Source organism: Budorcas taxicolor, chromosome 1, assembly GCF_023091745.1.
Source record: "Budorcas taxicolor isolate Tak-1 chromosome 1, Takin1.1, whole genome shotgun sequence".
NCBI lineage: Eukaryota > Metazoa > Chordata > Mammalia > Artiodactyla > Bovidae > Budorcas > Budorcas taxicolor.
In genome coordinates this window covers 31220617-31234149 of record NC_068910.1, presented here as the reverse complement: position 1 = coordinate 31234149, position 13533 = coordinate 31220617, and the positions used below count along the sequence as shown (strand labels likewise).

General features: G+C 44.4%; 1 protein-coding gene across 1 annotated transcript in view; it reads left to right on the top strand.

The window, feature by feature from the left end:
- Window positions 1-13246, top strand: part of RYBP (RING1 and YY1 binding protein) — a 70932-nt gene extending 57686 nt beyond the window's left edge. The window contains exons 3-5 of the mRNA XM_052643976.1: window positions 11891-12067; window positions 12162-12260; window positions 12729-13246. Of these exons, the coding sequence (XP_052499936.1) occupies window positions 11891-12067; window positions 12162-12260; window positions 12729-12981 (529 nt within the window). The 3' untranslated portion in view covers window positions 12982-13246. The remainder of the gene's footprint in view (window positions 1-11890; window positions 12068-12161; window positions 12261-12728) is intronic.
- The last annotated feature ends 287 nt before the right edge of the window (window positions 13247-13533 follow it).

Here is a 13533-nt window from a genome sequence, read left to right as displayed (position 1 = left end):
TGTCAGTGGATTTACTTTTTGTGAGAGATCTAAAGGACATATTTATGGGACATTTACTTTAGATATTTGAAGGACCATGATGAAATTCTGTTGTTTTAGGCACCACCTGGGTGAGGAAATGGAAGTAAGCCAGATTTATAGTCTGTGGTTAAAATACTTTTAAGCCTCCTTCTTGGAAGTTTTTCTTGTGCTTGATAAGTTTAAAATGTGCAGTTCTTAGGGTTTTTCGGTCAGAGGATCTCTTGCACTGTTTAAAATTATTATGGACCCAAGTAAAAGTCCTTTTGTTCCTGTTGGCAATACCTCTAGCTACTTTCCGTATCAGATAAAACTGAGCAATGTTTAGAACACAAGAATTTGCCACATTAGCTCTCAGAGTGGTGATGTCACTTTCCATTTAAGCTGAAAAACGAAAATGCAAGTATTATTATGGAGATGATGATTATGGAAAACAGTTTGCGTGTTGTAGACCTTCCGCCAAGGGGTCTTGAATACCCCCAGGAGTCTCTGGATCACAGCCTGAGAACAGCTGGACCAGAATCTCTCTCCACTGCTGCCAGGTTGGTTTATAAAATAGGGATTTTGTTCTCAAGAATTGTAACCACTTGTAGCTCCTCCCACTTTCTGAATATATGTTCCTGAGTTACAGAAAAGTTAGTAATGCAGACAGTTTTTGTTGCTCAAGTGTGTTTTCAGAGCATAAGAGACATTTGACTACTCACAATGACAATTTTGAATATGAAGTAGGACATTTCTGCTGTAACGGATGCTTATGTTAGTTCTTTTGGAGCCAGTTTCCAGCCAAGTTGTATCTGGTGAATTTGTGCAGTACCACGTATATTGGGAGGCTTCCCTTGTAGCTCAGTCAGTAGAGTCTGCCTGCAATACATGAGACCTGAAGTTGATTCCTGGGTAGGGGAGATCCCTTGGAGAAGGAAATGGCAACCCACTCCAGTATTCTTGCCTGGAGAATCCCATGGATAGAGGAGCCTGGCAGGCTATATCTATGGGGTTGCAAGAGTTGGACACGACTGAGAGATTAAGCACGTGCATACACATCTGCAAAACCCAAATTCTTGGAGCAAGGCTTACCAGCTTCTTTCACTTGTATATCTTTCCGTTGGCCTCACAGCTGAGCAAGGGTGGTAGATGCAGCTCCAGCTGGGGAGATAGTGCTTCGAAATGTATCTGTTACTTTTAAGGTGATTTATCAATATTTTGGATACTAGAGAATTTCAGAAAAACATCTTCTGCTTCACTGACTACACCAAAGCCTTTGATGTGTTCAGTTCAGTTCAGTTCAGTCACTCAGTCGTATCCGACTCTTTGCAACCCCATGAATCGCAGCACACCAGGCCTCCCTGTCCATCACCAACTCCCGGAGTTCACTCAGATTCATGTCCATCGAGTCCGTGATGCCATCCAGCCATCTCATCCTCTGTTGTCCCCTTCTCCTCCTGCCCCCAATCCCTCCCAGCATCAGAGTCTTTTCCAATGAGTCAACTCTTCGCATGAGGTGGCCAAAGTACTGGAGTTTCAGCTTTAACATCATTCTTTCCAAAGAACACCCAGGGCTGATGTCCTTGAGAATGGACTGGTTGGATCTCCTTGCAGTCCAAGGGACTCTCAAGAGTCTTCTCAAACTGGGGGAAATTCTTTAAGAGCTGGGAATACCAGACCACCTTATCTGCCTCCTGTGAAACCTGTGTGCAAGTGAAGAAGCGACAGTGAGAACCAGACGTAGAGCAATGGGCTTGCTCCAGATCGGGAAAGGAGCACAGCAAGGCTGCGTATTCTTTAACTTACATGCAGACAACATCGTGTAGAATGCCAGGCCGGAGGAAGCACAAGCTGGAATCAAGACTGCCAGGAGAAATATCAGTAACCTCAGATATGCAGATGACACCACCGTTACGGCAGAAAGCAAAGAGGAACTAAGGAGCCTCTTGATGAAGGTGAAAGAGGAGAGTGAAAAAGCTAGCTTAAATCCCAACATTCAAAAAATGAAGATCATGGTACCCAGTCGCATCACCTCATGGCAAATAGATGGGGAAAAACAGCGCCAGACTGTTTGGGCTCCAAAATCACTGCAGAATGGTGACTGCAGCCATGAAATTAAAAGTCGCTTGCTCTTTGGAAGGAAAGCTGTGACCAACGTAGACAGCATATTAAAAAGCAGAGATATCACTTTGTCGACAAAGGTTGGTATAGTCAAAGTTATAGTTTTTCTCCGATAGTCATGCACAGATGTGAGAGCTGGACAATAAAGAAGGCTGAGCGCCGAAAAATTGATGCTTTCGAACCATGGTGCTGGAGAACACTCTTGAGAGTTCCTAGGACAGCAAGGAAATCAAGCCAGTCAATCTTGAAAAAATCAACCCTGAATATTCATTGGGAGGACAGATGCTAAAGCCGAAACTCCAATACTTTGGCCACTTGATGCAAAAAGCCGGCTCATTGGGAAATACTCAGATGCTGGGAAAGATTGAAGGCAGGAAGAGAAGGGAACAACAGAGGACGAAATGGTTGGATGGCATCACCAACTCAATGGACATGAGTTTGAGCAAACTCCAGGAGATGAGATGATGGACAGGGAAGCCTGGCATGCTTTAGTCCATGGGGTCACAAAGAGTCGGATACAACCCAGCAACTGAACAACAATCAGTATTTTGTAAGAATGTCTACATGTTCTGTGTACATGAACTATGACAAGAGCTAAGTGAACTTGACCTCCTTTAATCTTGACTTAAGCCCTGTTAAGTTAGGTGTAGCCCCATTCCCACTTAGAGAATTTACCCAGGCTCAATAGCAGAGTCTGGATAAAGTCCAGAGCCTGTCCTAACTCAGAAGTCTGCACTCTGCCTATCATCTGTGAAAGTGAGGATGGAGAAGTTGGTGAGATAAAGGAATGGCTTGATTTTTTTTTTTTAACCTGATAATTGGAGTCCAGTTTGAAGGGGAAATTTTTGTTTCCTTATGCAGAGCAGAGTGGTTCTCCTGAGTCAAGGAGAAGAACTCAGACTGCTTAAGGCCCTCCAATGGCTCATTCTAGAAGATAAGCCAGAGGATTTGAGAAACTTCATGTTCAGTTCAGTCACTCAGTTGTGACCGACTCTTTGCGACCCCATGAATCACAGCATGCCAGGCCTCCCTGTCCATCACCAACTTCCGGAGTTCACTGAGACTCACGTCCATTGAATCGGTGATGCCATCCAGCCATCTCATCCTCTGTCGTCCCCTTTTCCTCGGGCCCCCAATCCCTCCCAGCATCAGAGTCTTTTCCAATGAGTCAGCTCTTCGCGTGAGGTGGCCAAAGTACTGGAGTTTCAGCTTCAGCATCATTCCTTCCAAAGAACACCCAGGGCTGATGTCCTTTAGAATGGACTGGTTGGATTTCCCTGCAGTCCAAGGGACTCTCAAGAGTCTTCTCCAACACCACATCAATGCTTCAGAAGCATCAATTCTTCAGCACTCAGCTTTCTTCACAGTCCAACTCTCGCATCCATATATGACCACTGGAAAAACCATAGCCTTGACTAGATGGACCTTTGTTGGCAAAGTAACGTCTCTGCTTTTGAATATGCTGTCTAGGTTGGTCATAACTTTTCTTCCAAGGAGTAAGCGTCTTTTAATTTCATGGCTGCAATCGCCATCTGCAGTGATTTTTAGAGCCCCCCAAAATAAAGTCTAGCACTGTTTCCACTGTTTCCCCATTTCCCATGAAGTGATGGGACCGGATGCCACGATCTTAGTTTTCTGAATTGTTGAGCTTTAAGCCAACTTTTTCACTCTCCTCTTTGACTTTCATCAAGAGGCTTTTTAGTTCCTCTTCACTTTCTGCCATAAGGGTGCTGTCATCTGCATATCTGAGGTTATTGATATTTCTCCAGGCAATCTTGATTCCAGCTTGTGCTTCTTCCAGCCCAGCGTTTCTCATGATGTACTCTGCATATAAGTTAAATAAGCAGGGTGACAATATACAGCCTTGACGTACTCCTTTTCCTATTTGGAACCAGTCTGTTGTTCCATGTCCAGGTCTGAGTGTTGCTTCCTGACCTGCATATAGGTTTCTCAAGAGCAGGTCAAGTGGTCTTGTATTCCCATCTCTTTCAGAATTTTCCACAGTTTATTGTGATCCGCATAGTCAGCAAAGCAGAAATAGATGTTTTTCCTGGAACTCTCTTGGTTTTTCCATGATCCAGTGGATGTTGGCAGTTTGATCTCTGGTTCCTCTGCCTGTTCGAAAACCAGCTTGAACATCAGGGAGTACACGGTTCACGTATTGCTAAAGCCTGGCTTGGAGAATTTTGAGCACTACTTTACTAGCGTGTGAGATGAGTGCAGTTGTGCGGTAGTTTGAGCATTCTTTGGCATTGCCTTTCTTTGGGATTGGAATGCAAACTGACCTTTCCAATCCTGTGGCCACTGCTGAGTTTTCCAAATTTGCTGGCATATTGAGTGCAGCACTTTCACAGCATCATCTTTCAGGATTTGAAACAGCTCAACTGGAATGAAGATGAGTATTTACTTGAGAGAGGGGAAAAACTCTTTAGGAGAGAAAAGAACAGCAAGAAGAGATACTATTTCGGGAGCAGAGAGAATTTAATAATGCCATGCAGTGTATGCTCCTAGCAGTGAAGGTCCCAAGGTCACAAACGTTCCGCACTGCTTTTTGGAGTAGCCTGCCTCTGTGCCAAGAGCAACTCTAGGGAAGGCCAAGAGTATCCCTCTTTCCAAAACAAAGCCAGCTAGGTCTGAGTAGTAATGAAGTGAAGTGAAGTCGCTCAGTCGTGTCCGACTCTTTGCGACCCCGTGGACTGTAGCCTATCAGGCTCCTCTGTCCATGGGATTTTCCAGGCAAGAGTGCTGGAGTGGATTGCCATTTCCTTCTCCATAATGACCTGGGCCTAAACCAGCAAGCTGAAATGGCACCCTAGTCACTGGGACTAACAACTGTATAATAACGTCTGATGTTTCTTCCATTAAGGGAGAATTTGGTTGGAGTACTGTGTGGTTTCATCTTTCCATAACTGAACAGATGTGTGTTTATTTGTCTGTTGGTCTGTCAAGATAATCAATCCTTTAAAATAGTGACAAAGAACGTGCTTACATAGAAACTCGCTTGGAATTTACTAAACTAGATCATATGCCATATTTTCTCATCTGTTTTTCTTCATTGGGCTAGATTGGCTCACATGGGTGATTCTTAGTAATGACTGTACTCTAGCGGTGCATCAAATACAAAAATGTATGAAATTTTTATAAGATTAAAACCGTGTATTCAAAAACTCTCAGCCTAATTTGGTACACCTGAAGACTACCAGACTAATAGTCCTTGGTCTGGTTGTAAATCCTCTTTCTCTTTTTTTAACTCAGAATACTAATGATTGTGCAACATACCTGTTGGCGTTGTTGCAGATAAGCAGTAGTTAGTTGTTGTTGGATTTTGGTGGTTTTTTTTTTTTTTTTAAAGAAGGCTAGGTAAAGGGGAAGGAGGCCTAAAGTAGTCTGACTACTTCAAATTTGTTTTATCTGTGCATGTTAGATTTTAAAAGAAGTCACGTATTCCCGTTTAAGATTTTGTGGTCCTTGATGTTGGAGCCAGAATCCTGACTTCTGTGTTCTGCTCACAGCGCTTCTCTTCTGCTTTGTCTTTGGTCTTTAAAATATAATGGATCAGGAGTGGGCGGGTGAAATGGACAGAAAACAAGTTGTTCTTGTAGGACCTCTTTTCTGTTTTGCTGCGAAAGCCAGGAGCCATTAGTGTGTGGTTGACAGTGTTGGGACAGACAAACTATGAATCTTAAATCGCCTTAAAAGGTAAATACAGGCATTAGCCCATGTAAAACTGGATTGTATCCCACAAATACGTTTGCTGTTTGATTGCTTTAACTTGGAATACATGTTGTATGCAGACAAGTCCAGACTTATTTAACCTCATTATGGCTTTTATCAAGGTACTCTGCAAAGGAAAAAAGTTTATAAAGCATTTTATGCATTTGGCCCACCCAGTTCCTTGAGGTTACATTTACTATTCCCATTTCATTTTCAAAATGTTGTAGTCGGAAATAGATATGCAGAGTACTTTGCTTTGTTCCCAGGTGGTGTGTGTGTGTGTGTGCTCATGTATGTATTGTGGAGCATCAGTAATAGAAAAATTCAGTCATTGTTGATGACAATTTGATTGTCTGATTCCAGAGCCTTTGAGGTATTTTAGTTGAAAGTAGAGTTCAGTAGGTGAGCCAGAACACAAGTGACAGTTTAGGAAGAGCTGGCCATCATGAAACAAAGGAAACCATGTGTTACTGCAGAAGTAGTTGTCTCTTTTCTCTAGTTGTGGGAGCTGAGATACAAAAAAGCACAGAAGTGATCTCAGATTCCCCGAGCACACAGTGGAAAAGGAAAGGGCTGTGTGGGGGAAATAGAAGGTTTGCCCATGTTCGCCAGAAGTGCCATGAGTACACCCATGTAAGCAATCCAGGAAGATGGCTTGGTTTTTCTGTTTGTTTTTTGCTCTCATTTGTGTTCGTGTGGGCTCAAATAGACAAGATTTCTTGATGATGTCTATCTGAAATGTCACAGCAGATTTTCTTTTGTAAACTATTGTAAAAACAATAAACAAAATTTTTGAGAAAACTAAAAATTTTGTTATTGACAGAATATAGTGTTGAAGACTAAGATAGGCTTGCTAAATGGACTTAAAAGGAAACCAAGCCCCCTGTTATATTTTAGCATTTCTGGTCAGGCTGTGTAGCATTTTTGTTGTTTATTATTTTTAGCTGATGGACTTTGAGGCTTAGACACTAAAAGCAATAAACCACGTTCATTGACCTGAGGTTTCCCCTATATTGTGACGGCTGTTGATTGCTTATTTAAGATTTGTTTCTTGGGAAGCTTAGGTAATTTTGGAGAATCCAGACTCTCAGCTCCATATTGAAGAACTGACTTCCCTACAACATGCCCATTAAACAAGCTATTTACGGTGTGTTGTGTCACATTTAAAAGACTGCATTGGGCAGTGTAAATCTGTGAGAAGTAACTATTTCTCACTGATCAGCAGTATTAAATACCGTGATAAGGGTTCATTCCTTATGGGAAATGTTCCCATAGACATTGGAAAACATTCTCACCAGCTTCTCTTCCCCTGCCCTTTTCCCTTAAGGATAACCAAGTAGTCCTCCACTTGCTCCAGTGAGGACGGTGGGGTTATCAAGTGTGCTGGAATTCTTGCGCAGGTGTCTGTCAAAATCGTAGCCTGGATTGACCTGGTCTTTCATTCCTAGCACCCTGTGCCCCCTCCCCACCCAACCCACCCCACACACGCGCGTGTGCACACACAGCACGCGTGGTGGAGGGAGGGACGTTGTGAAATTATTTTCATAAGAGGAGTTTTTGAATGATGGTTCAGTGGGGTCTGTGTTGAAAACCCCAGTTCAGCCATTTGCTGTAAGCCTTAGACAGGGGTCTCGATCTTCCTGACCTAGAGGACGCTGCACTGACTCTGGTCTCACAGGGTGCCTGTCCTGGGATGCCTGGGAGGTGGCTCTGCTCCTGCTGCTTCACAGGCAGTGTATAGTGCTGAACTGGGAGAGCCCGGCAGGGTGGGAATGGGGTGCATGTGGCCCTTGGTGGAGCTGGCACATCCCCAGCCCTCATGCCACTGGAGCGTGCTGGCCGAGAGATGCGGGGACGGATGGCAGGGGCTGCCAAGGCAGATCTGGCAGGGTGGCAGCTTTGGAGGGCCTCCCACTGATGACCCCTTCTTGTTTCTTCATCTTCGAAAGTTACACATTTTGTTCAGTAACACTGCGCCATTTCAAAATGAATTAGATGCATTTTCCTGCCTCACCACGTTCCCTGATCTGAGAAAGACTGTGGAATTTATTGGGAGAACTAGTTTCAAAAAACTGCTCTAATAATTAAAATGATGATTGTCAACTTGTTGATGAGGGTTTTTCGGGGGCAAGGGGCAAGTGGTGATGGAAGAGTTACTAGGTTGTTGCCTGAGGACATTGAAAATGTACTTCTGAAACAACACAGGTGCCTTTAGCAGACACGCCATATTTCTTGGTAATCTGATCTCAGCCTTGCTGCTGCTGCTAAGTCACTTCAGTTGTGTCCGACTCTGTGTGACCCCATAGACGGCAGCCCACCAGGCTCCCCCATCCCTGGGATTCTCCAGGCAAGAACACTGGAGTGGGTTGCCATTCCCTTCTCCAGTGAATGAAAGTGAAAAGTGAAAGTGAAGTCGCTCAGTCCTGTCCAACCCTTCGCGACCCCATGGACTGCAGCCTACCAGGCTCCTCTGTCCATGGGATTTTCCTGGCAGGCGTACTGGAGTGGGGTGACATTGCCTTCTCCAAGTTAGCCTTGGGTCCTTTTCATTTGTGAAGTTTCGGTTTGGTTACACATTAGAGGGGAGGAACATTTATTTCACCATTCTGGTCAGACATTCATTTCCTTAGGAGCATGTGAGGACATCCTTACGGTTTTGCTTGTGCGTGTGCGTGTAGGTTGTGTCTGTTGGGTACCGATTGTGGCACACGCGCTGCAGCATTCTGAGGGGCTGCTTGCTGCGGTGTTAGAGCGTGGTCGTCCATGGGAGGAGCGCGAGACCGGCCCCGGGCCTGCTGCCTGTGCACACTGTGCCTTTGGCCTGGGTGAGCCACCGGGAGCAGCCTCCAGGCCTCCATCATGGAGCAGCACGTCCAGGTGCCGGCGAGCTGCTCTCGGTCGCACCAGGCACCTGGTGTAAAGGGCTGTTTGTGAGACAAGGGTGCCTTCCTTTCATCTCTGCCTATTCCTAGCTCTCTGTTCTGGCAGTTCCAGCTGCTTACCAGCCTAGGCACCATGTCTGATGTCCGTGGTTTCAGGATCTCTTCTCTGATTTCTCATTTCCGTATTCTGTCCATAACCCCAGTGCCTCGCATTGCTCCCCTGTCTCAGAAGACTGTGCCTCTGCCGGTGCTTTGCTTGGTTCTGTGCTTTCTCTTCTTTGCCCCATGGCTGACATTGCTGTCTTGCCTGCCTTCCGTCTTTCTCCCTCTACAGTACATGTGACTTCAGCCTCCTTTTCCTGTGGAAATCTCCTCCAGCCATGCTGACCCCTCTCTGTAGTGGCAGGACCATCTTTACCTCACCGTGACATTTCTCCAAAAAAATTCTGTTGGCCACCTCTAGGTTATTCCGCTGACATCCTGTCATCCTTTCATTTTTGCAATCCCAGTCTCATGTGGCTTGCTCTCCTAAAAGTCAGCAGTGACCTCCTGATCACCAGAGCTTGGGCTTTTTTCTCAGTCCTTATCGTACTTTGTCTTTCTCTGCAGTGTTTGTTTATTCTTCATTCAACCAGGAGGTAATTTTATTGGGTTCCTGGTACTGTGCTGAATGCCTTAGTGACAAAGATGATTCAGGTGCACTCGTGCCATTCAGGAGTGTACATTTGATTGATAGTTCCATAGTGGCGTGGGAAGTAGCCTTGCAGAACATCATAGGATGTGCCTGGAGTGAGACAGGCCCCCCATAACTCAAATTGGGCAGGCCTGGTGGGCGAGCCTAGGGGTTCTTTGGGGCAAGGGTTTGGTGTGCCATTGAGTGTCTGTTGAAGGTGGCCTTGGACTGCTGTCCCGCTGTCCTCTCGTCATTCTGTGTCGTGAAGTATACATACGAGCTTAATTGAAATTCTCCATCAAGGTAGCTTTTTGTTATATAGTTAGTTAGTTAAACTCTGATTAAGTTGTTTCATCTTGAGTATTGGTTAGTGTAAGACAGTTCTATTTTGTTTTTTTACTCTGATTTAAACTGCCTGGTAATCCCTGTAGACAACTGATCTGATCTGTTTGTGTCCCTGGTGAGTACTTGTGAATTGACTTGTAGTGGTGATTATCTTCTCTCTTAAGTATTAACAGATACACTTCCTCTTTGAAGGAGTAGAATAGGCTGCTGCTGCCTTTGTTAAGTAAGTGTCTGACTTTGCAACCCTGTGGATTGTAGTAGCCCGCCAGGCTCCTCTGTCCATGGGATTTCCCAGGCAAGAATAGGGAAGTGGATTGCCATCCCCTTCTCCAGAGGATCTTCCTAACCAGGGCGCGAACCCGGGTCTCCTGCATTGCAGACAGATTCTTCACTGTCTGAGCCACCAAGGAAGCAAACCTATGACAAAGGAAAGTTCCCTTTCACAGGACAGGGCAGGGCCTTAGCGTGAGCACCTCCTCCCATTGCCTGCTGCACTGCGCATCTGTGTTCGAGTCCCTGCCCAGCAGCAGGTGAGGCTGGTGGTGGTTGTGGTCCAGCCTGAGGTGGCTGTGCCTGTGACTGGCTTTCCTTGTGTGCCATCCATTGCCAAGGCATGTTTGCTGGAGACCATAGGAGACTTGCCCTGGGATTGATGCTTTGTTCATCGGTTTCCTGCAAAGCCACATGACCCTGGAACCAGCACCGAGACGCTCAGACAAAAGCCAGGGACTTCCCCTAGCAGGGGCCTTGATGAAGTTGTGGAGTAGGCGGCTGTCCCCTCTTCATCCTGTATTTCTTCTTAGCCACATCTCACCCTCTCCCAAGAGGTACTTCAGACAGTGTGTCCTGTTCCTAGCAGTTTTTTTTTTTTTTTTTAATGGCATGATTATTTTTAAAAGAAACTTTGGTTTTCCTAGGTTTGTTTTTTATTTTTTCCTTCCGTTTCCGTTCCTCTACCACTGGCTCTTTCATGGATGAGCCAGAGCTCATCTGTCCAGTTACTTTTCTTCGGCCAGTGTCTCATTGTGGAGAGCAGAGTGGGATATAGGGTCTGAGGGGGGTTGTTACATGGTGGCCAGCAGTTGCTTCACCTCATTAGTGACCCTAATTTAGATACATGTGTCCTACCTTGGGCTTCCCTTGTGGCTCAGCTGTTATAAAGAATCTGCCTGCAAAGTGGGAGACCTGGGTTCTATCCTGGGTTGGGAAGAGCCCCTGGAGAAGTGAAAGGCTACCCAGTCCGGTATTCTGGCCTGGAGAATTCCATGGACTGTGTAGTCCATGGGGTCACAAAGAGTCGGACATGAGTGAGTGACTTTCACTTTCACACCTTATACTTAGTTTATTACATTGTAAATGTCTATCTAGATGCTAATGTCTTTGAAAATTAATATTGTGTGCTAAGCTTTCCTTTCTCCCTTTGCCACTTGGGTCTGAATGGTCATGCATTGTGAGAAACATTTGGCACCCTTTAAACTTTGTAAACAGTAGTGCTAAAAACCAGTGTCAGTTGGAGACTGGCGCACACATAATGGTTGATGGCACAATGAATGTATCACTTTTCTAAGATTTTTTAATAGTGATTTTCAGTGTTCACCCCTTGGGAGCTTGTATGACCACAGTTGCCTTCTATTGCTCTGTGTTGTTGGTGGTGCCAATCACAGAACTGCAGGGGACCAGACCAAGTCGGAATAATTAGATTGAGGAATGAATGTCACACTTCTAATTTCATTCTCTTTTCAAGGGATTACCAGTGTCCATTTAATAAAATGAGATTAACCCTCTGCAGCAGCAGTATTTGAAAGCTGTCAGTCAGTACAATCTTGACAACTAAAAGAAGTGGTGTTCTCAGCACTCTTAGAAGCAATCATGTTTTATTGGCTGAAAGTCTTGACTGCACAGGGATGTGTGTATTTGTTTGAGCGCATGTGTCTGTGTCATTAAAGGTATACAGAGAGTGGATTTGAAAGAGGAAAAGTTTTATGGACTTAACCATACTACCTAGAAATAATAATGTAGAAATAATACCATATAATTTAGTTTTGAATTGCCAGATACCAGTAATAAAATACCTAAACATTATGAGACCAAAATTTTAAAATCAAAGAAATATTTATAAAGCAAATAATGAGGCATCTTTTCTTGACTGTTGTAGAAAACCTCGGATCAATTCTCAGCTGGTGGCACAGCAAGTGGCCCAACAGTACGCCACTCCACCACCCCCTAAAAAGGAGAAGAAGGAGAAAGTTGAGAAACAAGACAAAGAGAAACCTGAGAAAGATAAAGAAATTAGTCCTAGTGTTACCAAGAAAAATACCAACAAGAAAACAAAGTAAGTTCTTGAGTGACTCAGTACAGTACTGTGTTATTTTGCAGGCAGATCAGAGATATCTTTTAAATGCCTCTTTTTCTGTCTCCCCATTTAGACCAAAGTCTGATATTCTGAAAGATCCTCCTAGCGAAGTGAACAGTATACAGTCTGCAAATGCTACAACAAAGACCAGTGAAACGAATCACACTTCAAGGTATTTGAAACTCGACTGAAATACATCACTGCCCAGATTCAGCTGCTCATAATCAAGAGTCGAGGGTGGTTTTGTACCTGTGGGTTTATAGGCTAAGGGGTGGGATGAAGAGCTGGGGTGGGACTATTAACTTCCAAAATACGTGCACATGTATATGAGCTATTTTTTTAATTACTGAGACCAAAACAGGAGAAAGATAAATTGATTTTAATTTTGCAGTGGTCCAAAGCTTTGCTAACTGATCATGGTTTTCATTCTTGCTAAGCTTTTCAGCAGATCTGGTAGTAAGCATTGGTAATGTGCTGGTGGTTTAGATTCATTGCTGCGGTGTCATGAACTGTGTGTGCGTGAGAGAGAGAGAGATTTATTGCCACAGTGTCATGAAGTGTGAGTGTGTAACATTGGAACCAAAGTCCTTTGCATCCGTACCTGATTTAACAGGCTCTTCCCCTGTGCTGTTGCTTTCAGGCCCCGGCTGAAAAACGTGGACAGGAGCACCGCACAGCAGTTGGCAGTAACTGTGGGCAACGTCACCGTCATTATCACAGACTTTAAGGAAAAGACTCGCTCCTCCTCGACATCCTCATCCACAGTGACCTCCAGTGCAGGGTCAGAACAGCAGAACCAGAGCAGCTCGGGGTCAGAGAGCACAGACAAGGGTTCCTCCCGTTCCTCCACGCCAAAGGGCGACATGTCAGCAGTAAATGATGAATCTTTCTGAAGTTGCACATGGAATTGTGAAAACTATGAATCAGGGTATGAAATTCACATCCTCCACCTGCCCATGCCGCTTGCACCCCCTGGAAAATCTTCTGTGGACATCGACCTCTTAGTGATGCTGCCAGGATAATTTCTGCTTGCCATGGGCATCTGGCCACCAAGGAATTTCGCACCCTGACGATTACTCTTGACACTTTTATGTATTCCATTGTTTTATATGATTTTCCTAACAATCATTTATAATTGGATGTGCTCCTGAATCTACTTTTTATAAAAAAAAAAAAAAAAATCTGCTGTGCACAATTTTCCATGTACATTACAACTGGTTTTTTGTTTTTGTTTTGTTGGGGGAGGGCAGGGTGGGAGGGGGAGGGCGCTTTTATTTATTGTGTTCACAGACTCCATCCTTTCAGCATATCCTTTTAAGTTTAGTTCTTTCTTCCAGTTATACTATGTACTATCAGTTTTGATATAACTATATATATAAATATAAAATTATATATAAAAGGTTATTTGAAACCAATCCATGGCAACGCTGGTGCTTGATACACTG